The 14,216-nt window shown below is 39.8% G+C and overlaps 1 protein-coding gene across 1 annotated transcript in view; it reads right to left on the reverse strand.

The window, feature by feature from the left end:
• Window positions 1-14,216, reverse strand: part of LOC126473204 (chromatin-remodeling complex ATPase chain Iswi) — a 126,141-nt gene that overhangs the window by 59,684 nt on the left and 52,241 nt on the right. Inside the window, exons 5-10 of the mRNA XM_050100107.1 lie at window positions 12,916-13,057; window positions 12,464-12,751; window positions 7,867-7,935; window positions 7,665-7,774; window positions 7,345-7,510; window positions 1,823-1,963 (exon numbers count right to left, since the gene is read on the reverse strand). Coding sequence (XP_049956064.1) covers window positions 1,823-1,963; window positions 7,345-7,510; window positions 7,665-7,774; window positions 7,867-7,935; window positions 12,464-12,751; window positions 12,916-13,057 — 916 coding nt within the window. The remainder of the gene's footprint in view (window positions 1-1,822; window positions 1,964-7,344; window positions 7,511-7,664; window positions 7,775-7,866; window positions 7,936-12,463; window positions 12,752-12,915; window positions 13,058-14,216) is intronic.

The raw sequence follows: 14,216 nt of genomic DNA on the forward strand, positions 1-14,216 counted from the left end.
TTATGCCACTCCATGGACTGCCATTTTGTTTCCGGTTTGAAGTGATGAACCTATGTTTCATCACTGTGACAATAAAAATTTGTCATAATCAGCCCCGTAATGCGTAAGCAATTCTGCACAGGTGGTCCTTTGTTGCTTGTTATGGTCTTCTGTTAGATGCCGAGGAACCCAATGAGCACACACCTTCGAGTACCCCAACTGGTGGACGAGTGTTTTTACATTGTCAACAGACGTCCAGTCAAGCAGCGAGTTGTTTGATTGTGATCCATCAATCATCCTGGATGTGAGTGTCTGCATGTTCCAATATTGCAAAGGTCACAGCTGTGTGCAGCCAGTTGGCATGTAGGAGATCGGACACGTATGTGTGACCTTTTTGTGATGATGATGGATGCCTTGCTGAATGACTCACCATACTTTTGTTCACTGCCAGGTCTCCATAGACATTCTACTAGTGCCTATGAATATTTGCGATGCTCTGGTTTTCTGCTTGAAACCCACCTGCATTACAGACACCATCGTCTATCAGAACTTCATGAAACCGTAAGGGCTGATGTGGGAATATTCACGATGGCCCATGAGAAATTGAGAAATTTTCAACCAAAATTGGCCGAGAAGAAAAGAAAAAGAAATTTGTTGCATTACTTACTGAATGCCCTCTGTATATCCCTATAAAAGAAACAATATCAGATCAATGCTAATGCACGCATGGAAAGTATGGTGATTTTCTGCCTTTTTTCCATAGAATGATAGGAAAGTGAAGAGAATGTTTGACGAGTTTATTGCTAGTTACGTCACACATCAAGAACCAAACAGTATCAAGTTATAAGGTTATCGTTAAACTTTCTGGAGCTTGTCGCATTATTTAAATATTCAGGAGTATTCCACAGTACTCCTTCAGTATTTATTAAGCAGACATGCCAGCAGAAATCTAATAAGGCACACATTGCTAGATGGATATAACCAATATGAAAGTGTAAGAAGGATGACTGGAGAATTTAAGTGAGAAACTATGGAAGAAATAAGACACTATTCTTGTAAAAAAAAAAAAAAAATCTGGAATTCGGTATCTGAGGAAAATTGTTGGACAGTTTTCTGCCAGCACATTTATCTTATACAGATAGCAAGGGCATAAGACAACAAAGATTAGGGTATGGACAGAGGCATGAAGTCAGTCAGTGTTCTATTGATAAATATGTGAATGGAATGACAGAAAACTTGTTGATATGAAGTACTCTCTGTGATGTGGTATAAAATGGCTTGCAGTGGATGTGCTGATATAAAACAAAATAGTGTAAGGAAGAAGCGCTGCACATAAGTAAACAGTACACTGGTTCAATTCAAATTCGCACGATTTACAAGGGCAACAAGTCAGTTACATTACAACTCAAAACGCACAAAAGTGAAAAAAATTCCAACAGAAGTGAATTCCATGCATCATGTGAGACAATTTGACCACACTGCAGGAAAATCCCCATGCATTCTATCTCTCAAACAAACTTAGAACAAAAAGAAGATAAGTTATAACAAACTGAGAGAGCTTATGTGTACTGTGTACACCCTCTGGTTGTATCTACTTTGCCCAGTTGTTCAATACTTTTATTCCTTAAAAAGCAACATGCAATTATGGCTTCAACAGAAACCAAATAAAGTATATTGTGATTGCTGCCTTTTACCACGCTCTTAACTATCTCTAAAACTTATGTTTTTTTTATTTTGCTCTTTAGATTTCTTTTATTATTGTGAATTTACAGTAGCAATATGAATATGTTTCAAGTGCCACAAAATCTTAATCATAATTATTACCTGAAGAAACTTCACTCACCATGTATCCTCTCCAAAGGCAATAATCTTCAAGGATGTCCAGCATTCGAGTCATCTGGCTGAAGATTAGAACTCTTGACTCCTGCTGCTGCAACTTCGGCAACAGCTTGTCAAGAATCACCATCTTGCCGCAGTTATACACCTGCATCAGTATGTTTTACATGACTCACTGTGAACTTCTTCTATATTTCCACTAATATTAAAATAGTCACTGTGTTGGATACATTGCATAATTTATTATTGGTTCAGGATGATTCAAATACAATTATTACTGCAGCGAGACATTACGGAAAGAAAAGGCTGACTCTGCAGTCTATAGATGAGGAGGAACGAGACCTCACTTCCACTTCAGATTTTTCTACGATGAAAAAATCTACTACAGCATTGAGTCAGTTTTGTAAGACCAAATGAGAAGGTGATCCAAAAATAGGCACAACAAAATCAAGCAGAAGTAACCAAAGTGGCATCAAATTGAAAGGCTGGGAGCTACATGACAGTTATTTATTTGTAGCGGACATAACGTGCACAAAGGCCTAGCACTGTCTTCTCTTGTGTGACTGGGAACACCAGTTTTTCCTACAGGTTCTTTCACCTCTGGCAATGGCTAATTAATAATAGGTGTGGCTGTGAAATGGGTGATTCTGAAACCTCCAACAATGATACAAATTTATTCAGTGATATAAAAGGTATACAACACAAATTTATAATGCCACCAATTTAAAATGACATTAAGTGGGTAGCCACCATTTTCCTTCACACACACAAGTCAGGTTTTATATGGAAGTTAGACGTCACAGCTTGCAGAATTGATACTGGAATTTGATTATTTTTTTCACAAATTTGATCTTTCAGTTCCTAGGTAGTGTGTGGTTAGTCACACTAGAAGGTCTGAGATTTAAAATGAGCCCAAAGCAAGAAATCACACACTGAAAGATCAGGGAATCCTGGAGGCCAGGAAATGTCCCTGATCTTGGAGATGGAACGACAAGGAAAGATATTCTGATGCAATTTGGTGGCATGCCGCGAGGTATGGCATGTGGCCCCGTCTTGTTGGAAGAATGTGTTTGCAGTTACAGGAAGATCAGCAACCTGTCACACTGGTAAATGGTTCAACATGTGAACATAACATTCTCAATTCACAGTACCAGCATTGTTGCAATAGTCTTAAAAAAAAATAATTAAATAAAAAAATAAGTTTAAGGATGGCCTATTATTCCAAATGATGATATGCTGCACCACACTATCACTTACTGGCTGTGAAGTGGTGTTTCATAAAGCATTTCAGGATTTTCACGTGACCAGTGTCTAAAGCTTTGCTTGTTAACAAAGCCTGACACATAAAAGTTGGCACCGTTGCACATTATCAGGTTGTTACACAGGACTGGACTCATGAGTTCCAGCAGTTCCCAGCAAAACCATATTCTCTATGGGAGGACGACCTCTTATGTCTTCCTTGCATGATGTTTGTTCAATACAATGTCTATTCAGAAGATGTCGAGTCCTGACCACTCAAAGTCTGTAAATGTTATTCAACTGACAAACACACAAAATGTTCGAACTAAGTACGCCTGCCACTGCAGCTCCGACATCTCAACGGCAGTGGTGTAATCATTCATGGCATGACCCTCATGCCACGATAGCAGCTATAGGAAACGCAGCGGCGTGACTGGCGGCGTGACTGGCGGCATGCGTATTTGAAAGTGTGGCTGACTGGATAGCGACCAATACCAGAAACCGTTTTCAGTTTTTACTATCTGAATTTCGTACGGATGGTGTTGCAGTTCCTTGTTCAAAATTGCAATCTAATGTGTCGATTTCCAGCACATGCTTGCGAGCAGAACACAAAGGACTTTGGCTGAAGGCTTCTTCCAATCTTGTAATATTCTTCTGTGCGCACATACATTTTGCAATTGCACCCCTCTTTTACACTGTATCTCCCATTTACTCGAAGTTCTGTACTCACACTTCGACAGCAACTGCCGATAGGACTGGGGCACGACAGGCAATACTGTAATGAACATGAAATATGTGCTGCACGGCAATGTAGCTGTCATTGTTTTTGTAAAATGCCTTCATGTCAGCAGCACATTGTTCGCCTAGCGTAACATGCCACTTCAGGGTTGCTGAGGTAATAAGTTCAAAGGTCAGAAGGTAATGACAACAGGACCAGCCCTTGTAAAATAGTGTGGCATTCAAATCAACTTTCAAGATGAGAATAGCTATGTTTAAAATATTTGACTGCAACACTGAAACATGAAAAATTAATCAAAACTTCATATGCTGTTTACCAACCTCACTCACAAGCAAGAAAGTTAAAACTATTAACACTGCATTTGACTTAAAATACACTTTTACAATACTGATGCATTAATACAAAAAAAAGACTAACACAACAGGTCATGAAAATGTGGTTGGGTTATCACTTCTTCCTTGTAAATACAGAACCCCCTAACTAAAAACATGCAGAAAGTTAAAACTTAATGTAAAACTTTCATCCCCTTGGCAGATAAAATAAGATGGGAGACCAATTGATAATTGACTATCGCCCTCTTGCTGCAACAAAATAAAGATTCAGTAGACGCCCCAGAAAACAAATACCTGGTTCAATCTAAATTGATTAAAATTAAAATTTGAAAAATACAACTGAGATTCTGACTGTATGAAAGTATATCAGCAGCAAGAAAATCAATACTTTCACTATGTGATTAGCAATTATAATGTTACTGACAACTATGACACTAAAGTGGAGATACAACATACGGTTTTCTGAAATCGTTTAACCAAAGAAGGTGCAGTAAATATTCTAAAATTCAAATTGAGAATGACTTCATACACGAGTAACTTGGAAGTAAGAGACCCTCGGTGTCACAAAGCAGCTTTTCACTTAATAAATGCAAGTCTTCTGCTCCAGATAGTATACCAATTACATTCCTTTCAGAGTCTGCTAAAGAAATAACAGATTTTTTTTGCAATCGTATACAACCGCTCGCTCGATGAAAGATTCTTACCTCAAGACAGGAGAGTTTCACAGGTCATGCCAATACTCAAGAAAGGAAATAGGAGTAAACTGCTGAATTACAGACCCATATCACTGACATAAATTTGCAATAAGATCTTGGAACATGTACTGTGTTTGAACATTATTAAATACCCCAAGAAAAACCATCCATTGACATATAGCCAGCAGAATTCAGAAAATATTGTTCTTGCGAAATACAACTGGCTTTTTATTCACATGAAGTAATGAATGCCATCGACAGGGGATCCCAAGTTTATTCCACATTCCTAGATTTCCAGAAAACTTTCGACACAGTTCCTTATAAGCAGCATCTACTACATTTGTATGCCTACTGCGACAGCAAGCACTATCTAGTATGTTCCAAAATGCTGTGCATAAGAACAGGATTCTTCTGGAGCTCATACGTTCTTCTGGGGATCATAAGTTGGGTTCTATTGGTGACGGCAAGGTAGGGTCAAGTGTTTTGGATAGCCCTTAGGCTATGGACCATTTGTATACCAAACAGAAGGATTGTCTCAGTGTCACTATCGTAGAGCACAGGGTCAAAGTATAAATATAACACACTTCCTCCTGCTTAGGCAAATGGCAATGGCCCCCCCCCCCCCCATCCCCCCTTTCCATCTGACGTAGTCTACAGTGAGGCTTATGGAGGCACCGTTAGTTCATGGGTGGTTCTTTAGAAAATGCCCCCACAAAGTTTTTTTTTTTTTTTTGCCTTTTTTTGGTACCAAAACTGGGCCATGGATTCCAAGATGGCTAAGCATTTTAAAGCTATAGTCCCAACATCCTGATCTCAAAACAAAACTGAAAATTTTCTCAATATCTTTATCAGTTTTTGAGATACAGAGGTTCAACGTTAACCTACTTCTACATTTAAAATCCAGTGTAAGGTGAAACGTAAGATCAAGACTTACACACTACTTAAACTAACTTATGCTAAGGACAACACAGACACCCATGCCAGAGGGAGGACTCGAACCTCCGGCGGGAGGGGTCACGCAATTCGTGACATGGGGCCTCTAACCGGACGGCAAAATGTAAGTGATAGATAACCACAGCAAAACACGCACTTCACATACAGCACATTTGGCAAAAAAATTATCAGCCTGCATTTGCTATGGCAATTTCTGCCACAGCAACCAACATCCACACAAGGAAAGTAGTATATCATACGTACTTCGAATTTGTGGTGTGAAACAACAGTATCCTTTTTTTTATTTGGGGGGGGGGGGGGGGGGGGGCGGGGACAGGAAACATGAGAAGAATGATAATCTTATGGAAAAAATATACATAAATGTGTGTAAAGAATGGTAAAGAGTGCCTTATTAAAGGGTATGAATACATAATGTCTTCTATCCCTGCTGATATGCAAACTAACTCTTTTTACAAGAAACAAATCTGATCATTTTCATTAAATAATTTCCAGTATATGTAGAATACTAGGAACAAAGGGAAATTCACACTTGCTACCCATCTGATTGCCTACTGCTCTTTGCCTAAACTCCACCTAACATCTTGAGAAAACTGTAATACTAAATGGGTAACTGACAATTCATACTGCATCACAAGCTTTTATGAAATGAAAAATAAAATATGTGTGTGTAGGTGTGTGTTTTCCACATCCCCTCATAATACACTGGACTGATTTCCACTAAACTTGATATACACATCCCTTACTGTCGGGCAACAACTGCTGTGTGGGTAGGAACCATCTCCCTATCATAGTTCAGGAGATATGACATCGTAAACAATGAGATACATGAAAAACTACTGCATCGTGCACAAGGTTTAAATTTATTACTTCTGCGCTACTAACTGTAATCGCAATAAATTTCGCTGGCAGTATCCATATAAGCCGCTAAATGCACCTACAAAAGTATGTTGTGATACCATACATAGTTCTGGAGATATGACATTGTAAACCTGAGCTTCATGAAAATGTGCCGCATCGTGCATAAAGTTTTAGTACTTTATTCTTTAATGCTAATACACTCCTACAGTTAATAACTTAAGGAAATAGATGACACCTGACAACTTTTAACTGTGCAGTGCAAACAGATGCAGGCAAAAACAATAGCCTTCTATAACCTATGAAGAGGAGCTGCTATAGAGATGTTCGCAGAATCACACTGCACGCTTCCAACTGCCTGGAAATGTAACTAGAAATATTATTTATAATCAAGTTCAGAATTAAATAAACATTAGAGAGAATTTATATTTTGCATACTGTTTCTCAATTTGGATACTGTACTTACATCTCTGCATGTCATACATACTTCTTTGTATGACTGATTCATAATATCAAAAGTGTTTTCACGAATACACAGAACTGAAATTTTCTCAATATTACACTACAAATACAGTTCATTTTTCACTTTTGTTTGTAATAGAAAATTGGCAAAATGAATACTGGGGCAAAACAAGGTTCATCAGCTAGTACAAATATAACATGAGTTTAACTCAAAACAAAAAGCTTGAAATTAGGCAAGATGAGCAAACTGTACCAAATGTTCGTCTGTGGTGAAAGGTGGTCCAGGTTCTGCACCATCGAACAAATATGGGTGATTGGAACATTTGCGCAGCTGCATCAGAATGTTCTGCAGTCGCATCTTTTCTATTTTTCCTGCACCATTCACAACATCTATATCTTTCATGAGGACCTTAGTATACCTAAATTACAAAAAAACATTAGGTTATGTACAGACAAAGTAATATACATTTAAAAAACAATAGAACTAAAGCAATGGCAAAGCTATCACAAATTATTTATACTGTGTCAGTATTTGTTAGGCACAATACTACATTTTAGCCTGCATTTCCTTACCACTCTCGTTGCATTTTACTCAGTCCTACATAAACTTTCACTTCTTTCTTGGGTTTCAGCCTCTTTTCCACTTCGCTCTTCAAGCGTCGCAGTAAGAATGGCCGCAGTACCTGTTGCATTTATGTCCAAAATGAACTTCACTGATTTGGGGTATTGTTACAATGTATGTGGACCAATAGAACAAAGGTGTTATTTTACTTACAGCATGCAATCGTTCCACAAGTGCATTGTCACCTAGAAAACTATTGGTGTCAAACCAAGAGTCAAAATCCTGAAAAGCAAAAAGAAAGGTATGCCCAGAAATAATTATTAAATATTTTATTCATAGCATACAGGCATACCGTATTTACTCGAATCTAAGCCGCACTTTTTTTTTCCAGTTTTTGTAATCCAGCCTGCGGCTTAGAATCGAGTGCAAAGTATGGGGCAGTTCTGAAAAATGTTGGTAGGTGACGCCACAACTAACTTCTGCCATTGAATATATGTAGTGCTACACAGGCATGTTTTGCAGGCACAAAGAGAAGTAGTGGCGTGAAAACCTCTGTGCCAGTAAATAAAAAAAAGGTGGAAGATGAGCTTTTTTCTCTGCCCCAAGTTTCAACCACTGCATTTTCGTACATTATCCAATGAAGTAAATACAAATTCCGTATTGTTCATCTTCGAATGTAACTACATTTCAATGTACTACGAAAATCCGACTGGCAAAGACTGTTCGGGATGTTTGTCAAGGTGGTCAACTCTACGTTCTGAATTTTTTCCTACCTGTGAGAAGAGATGATTGCTAATACGAACTTTTGTGAAAGCGCGCACAAAAGCAAGACATGCCGCGATCGGCGACAGGTTGTAAACACTCACTATCAGAATGTGACAAACAATGCATGACACAGTATAGTAATGCATTTTGAGCTTAGAGTGACGTAAACACCCATAACAAAGAGAACGGCACTTGTATCAAAGAAAAATAAGCAATCAATTCAAACCAGGCGAAGCATGTGAAAAAGGAAGGGTACCCGTATAAATACGGACCCGCCTGACGCATAGCAATGGCTATCTGGTAAAGCTTAACTGCTAAGCTCACGACTCGAACCAAACTACTGTAGCTGTATCGTCATTCATTCGACCTATATTCTGTCTCATCTTACAATGGACCAACTTTGTTTCGATTTGGAGGCGCGGCCGAAAACTTTTCTCTCCCCTTGAATTTCGAGTCTCAAATTTCAGGTGCGGCTTAGATTCGGGAAAATTTTTTTCCTTGATTTCGAGTCTCATTTTTCAGGTGCGGCTTAGATTCGAGTAAATACGGTAAACACAATTACTCAACTTTTTTAATCATTTCTCTGCTGCATGAGGACTACCATTAAATTACCAGTGCATGGCGATGAAAGTGACAGGTCCTTCAAAAATATGATTAGAAATTTCAAATAAAATATGATAAACAGGGTGTCAAAAACTTTGTAACTCTGGAATGATACAGAAATTTATTTAGATAACTTACAGAATCAGTAGATGTGTCATTTTATAGCAAACAACCTCAAATTTGTTTGTTTGTTCACTGCGACACGATAAATCATCAGGTTGCCTGCACATTGATGATGATGTCAAACAGCTTATGAAGATCTTTGCCCACAGTCCACAAAAATCAATGCAATGTGTGTCTTGCGAGACTGGCATTCCACAAAAGACTTTGATGAGAATTGTGTAGACATTTACACTTGAAACCATAGATTTACAATGGAACAGCACATTAGTGATGCAGATAAGGACACTTGTGGGGAGAGCTGTGGGGAAATGTTGCATAGGACAGAGGACAGCAAAAATCCGGATGCAACCTGGAAAGTGTTCATGACAGCCCCAAAGTTAGGGTGTTTTTTGCTCTTAACAAACTGAAAGTGTATGCACCTCTCTTCTTCATGGAGAAAACTGTCACTGGTATTGTGTATCTGGATATACTTGAAAACTTTTTAATCCTACAGATCATATATCGGAGGTGCTGAGTCGCAGATAGGCACAACAAAAAGATTCACACAATTAAAGCTTTCGGCCGTTAAGGCCTTTGTCAACGACACACATACACGCACACACACGCGCACACACACACACACACACACACACACACACACACACACACACACACACACACACACACAGACAGGACTGCAGTCTCAGGCAACTGAAACCACACTGCGAGCAGCAGCACCAGTGCACGATGGGAGCGGCGACTGAGTGGGGTAAGGAGGATGCTGGGGTGGGGAGGGGGAGGGGTAGTATGGCTGGGGTGGCGGAAAGTTAGGTGCTGCAGTTTAGACAGAGGGCACCTCTCTCCTGCCCTCCATCTAAACTGCAGCACTTCACTGTCCGCCACCCCCACCATACCGCCCCTCCCCCTCCCCACCCCAGCCTCCTCCTTACCCCAGTCAGTCACCGCTCCCATCGTGCACTGGTGCTGCTGCTCGCAGTGTGGTTTCAGTTGTCTGAGACTGCTGTTTTGTGTAAGTGTGTGAGTTTCGTTTGTTTGTGTGTGTGTGTGTGTGTGTGTGTGTGTGTGTGTGTGTGTGTGTGTCTATTGTTGACAAAGGCCTTTAATGGCCAAAGCTATAATAGTGTGTATCTTTTTGTTGTGCCTATCTGCGACCAAGCATCTCCGATATATGATGAGTGGCAACTTTTGCTTATCTAATATTGTTACATCCCATCCTGGATTCTACATTGTTTAATTCCACAGATCGATGAAGATGACCGAGATGGAATGGTTTACTAGCAGCAAGACGGTGCACCACCTCATTTCCTCATGAAAGTTCAAGGTTTACTCGATACTCGCTTCCCAGGTTGGTGGACTGGCAATGAAGCACCAATTGCATGCCACCTTGCTTCCCAGACTGGACACCACTCACTGGATATCTTTCTCTGAGGTTTCATTAGAGTTTGTGTACATGTTCCTCCCCAACCAAACAATGTAGCTAACATGAAAAATCAAATCTACACTGCCACTGCACAAGTTAGGCTGATTTGGTGCATTGAATGCGATAAGAAATCGATTACTGACGGGATGTTTGCCACATCACAAATGGTACTCACATCGAACCAAAACGGCACTTGACACTTTCATGTAAAACTTGCGGTTGTTTGCCACAAAATGACACCTATAGATTCTGTTTTGTAAGTTATCTCCGTAAATTTCTATATCATTCCAAAGCCGTAAAGTTCTTTTTGACTCACCCTGTGTGTGTGTGTGTGTGTGTGTGTGTGTGTGTGTGTGCGTGAGAGAGAGAGAGAGAGAGAGAGAGAGAGAGAGAGAGAGAGAGAGAGAGAGAGAGAGAGAGGGGGGGGGGGGGGGGGGGAGGGGGGGAGACACGTCCAACAGAACAGACACTACACACACTGTGACTGAGTGGCCGTGAATATCAATATTCAACTTTGCCAACACTGGCAATATTGGGGCACTGAAATATATCAGCGATCCGAGCTGAAAATTTGTTTCGGGCTGGGATTCAAACCTGGATGCCCCACTTCTGTAGAATTGTTGCCTTAACTGCCTCAGCCATCCAGGCACAGCTCCTAAATAACACAAATTTCCAACTCTTCACACGCCAATGCAGTGTTGCTGTCCAAGTAACCCCTCAATTGCAGTGCGACCTGTACTCCCATGAAAGGAAATGAAACCTGATGTGCATTTGTAGTGAAGGACCCATATTTTACCTGCCCAGCATATATCTGTGTGTGTGTGTGTGTGTGTGTGTGTGTGTGTGTGTGTGTGTGTGTGTTCTGTCAGATTTAGATAGTGTTATAAGAGAAAAACAATGGAATATAATAAAGCATATAGTACATCCTTTACATTTGATACCAGCAATTCAGGGCCTGTATGAAAACACATCATTATTGTTGCAGCCACAGAGACAGTACCAGCAAAAAAAGGAGTGAGGCAATGAGTTAATTCATCCTCGTAACACTATTAATTTAATACCTACATCAATGACACTTTTTGCAGACAGAGTTAAGGTAAGCATGGTGTACAGATGAATGATTTGCCAGTATTACAAGCACTTCTTTACACCAACAACATTAAACTGATTTGTAGGAAAGGAATTGACCTGCAGGTATCTGCAATTTTCAACACAAACACTCAAAAAACTTATTTGACAGGTAAACACTTGACTTGAATCGAAATGGTCATTAACAATAAAAAAAAAAAACAGATCTCTCTCTCTCTCTCTCTCTCACACACACACACACACACACACACACACACAAATGCAGCTCATAATATATACACACAGGACTGGAGAGAGAGAGAGAGAGAGAGAGAGAGAGAGAGGGGTGTGTGTGTGTGTGTGTGTGTGTGTGGTGTGTGTGTGTGTGTGTGTGTGTGTGTGTATTTGTGGGGGGGGGGGAGGGGGGGTGCGTGCATCCATTTGATGAAGGCCTTACTGGCCAAAAGCTTTATTTGTGACAGTCTTTTTGTTGTGCGTATCTGTGACTCAGCATCTCCACTATATGGTGAGTAGCAACTTTAATTTTCATAATACAGTAAAAATATTTGACACTCACAGTAAAAAGAAATTATTATGATAATACAGCAGGAAAAAAAAATTGATTATCTGAAGCATTTGATACCGATTTGCCAACTCACAATGATTTTTGCCTTTCAGCATAACCTAAGCCTCGATCTACACTGTCACCGCAACATACATTCCAAAAAATAACAGCAACAAATGCAATATTGTCAGTGTTCTTTTATCTTCATGTTTGCACATGTATGACATTACACACATCATTATATCACAGGACGATAATATACTTACATCTGCTGATGAGAATACTTCAGGAAGTAGAAAATTTAGCAAAGACCACAGCTCATGGAGATTATTTTGGAGAGGTGTTCCTGTCAACAGAAGCCTATTTGTCGTCTTGAATTCTCGTACAATTTCAGAAAGCTTTGACTTTTCATTTTTTATCCTATGAGCCTCATCTATAACCATGTAGCGCCAGTTAAACTTTTTGAAGACACCTTTTTCCTTAATAACCATCTCATATGATGTTACGCAGACATCCCACTCGCCTGGCATCAGCGTTTCACGTATAAAAGCATTCTGGAAGAACAATGGAAAGTTATGTTAATATACATATGATTTGAAGCTACTTTCTTTTGCTTATATCCAAAAATAGCTTGAAAATAATCAATAAGGTAAAAGAAATTTATTTAGAATGTTTCCGTCTATGGTAAAAGTACTAGAATTTCTGCTGCGATAATTACCCTTGTTTCCTGATCACCAATTAAACATACTGCTCTAAGAGAAGGACACCATTTTTTAAATTCATTCATCCAGTTAGCTAAAGTTGATTTTGGAACTATTACAATATGAGGACCAGGAATACTCCGATAATGCTTCATGTACCTGAAACAAGATGAAAAGAATATTTGAATTTTGAGTTACTTACAGTAAAAGAGACAAAGGACATTTAAGGCATGTGCAGGACACTGGTACTAAGCCAAAAACACTACAGTTGGCTTAGGATAACATGCACTTCAATTATTGTCAAACTTGCCTTGTACTCTTTATAAGATATTATTTGCATTCACATAAAACTGTAGATTGCATTAATATAGATTTCTTCTCCATTGCAGCTGCGAGCTGGAGTCTGAAAGTTTTGATAAATTTTTAACTTTCTGCTACATAATAGAAAGCATTTCTTCTGGACACAATTACATTACACCTTCTGTTACAATTTGTATATGTAAGGCAAGACTTCACATACGGTTAGTTGGGTTGTTTGGTTTAAATGGGAGGTGGGGGGTGGGAGACCAAACTGCTAGGCCATCAGTCCCTCATTCCGATTAAAATAATTCCTCAAGGGAGGGAGTAAAATAATCAAGGCGTACAAAACACAGCTGGAAGAAAGGACAAAACCAGAGAGACGTAAGAAACATGTAAAAGAGATCAAAACAAGAGAGCAGATTACCACAGCTGGCTGACCATGAGAATAAAAAGAACCAGCAACTCTGCAACACATTAAAACCTCCACCCTAAAAGCATTAGGGTGGAGGACACAGAGGGACAAAGGACATGTGCAAAAACTTAGATCAAATGATAAGATCCACCCTCACGAATGAAACGTAAAACTAAAGTTGCTGTTGAGGCATTGTTGCCCAACAGCGAAGGTAGTGTGCAGGGAAAGTTAGAAGTTCACGGCAGAGCAGCTAAAAGTGAGCAGTCCAGCAAGAGGTGGACAACTGTCATTTACGAGCCACAGCGACACCGATGTGTGTCCTCTTACTGCAGGAGGTAACCATGCGTTAGCCAAGTATGGCCAATACGGAGCCGGCCTTCCACACATTCCTTAATGACACACAGTCTGTTGTGCGTACTGTTATGCCATTCCGTCTCCCAAAGCTGAAAAACCCTGTGACATAAGACAGGTCAGTTTCGAAGATGCCCATCTCCAGGAGCATTTTCTGCGTAGCTTGTTTGGCCAGCCTGTCGGCAAGTTCGTTGCTTGGGATTCTGATGTGTCCTGGGGTCCACACAAACACCACTGAACAATGGGACCGTTTCA

The sequence above is a fragment of the Schistocerca serialis genome, chromosome 4 (genome assembly GCF_023864345.2).
Source record: "Schistocerca serialis cubense isolate TAMUIC-IGC-003099 chromosome 4, iqSchSeri2.2, whole genome shotgun sequence".
In the NCBI taxonomy this organism is placed as follows: domain Eukaryota; kingdom Metazoa; phylum Arthropoda; class Insecta; order Orthoptera; family Acrididae; genus Schistocerca; species Schistocerca serialis.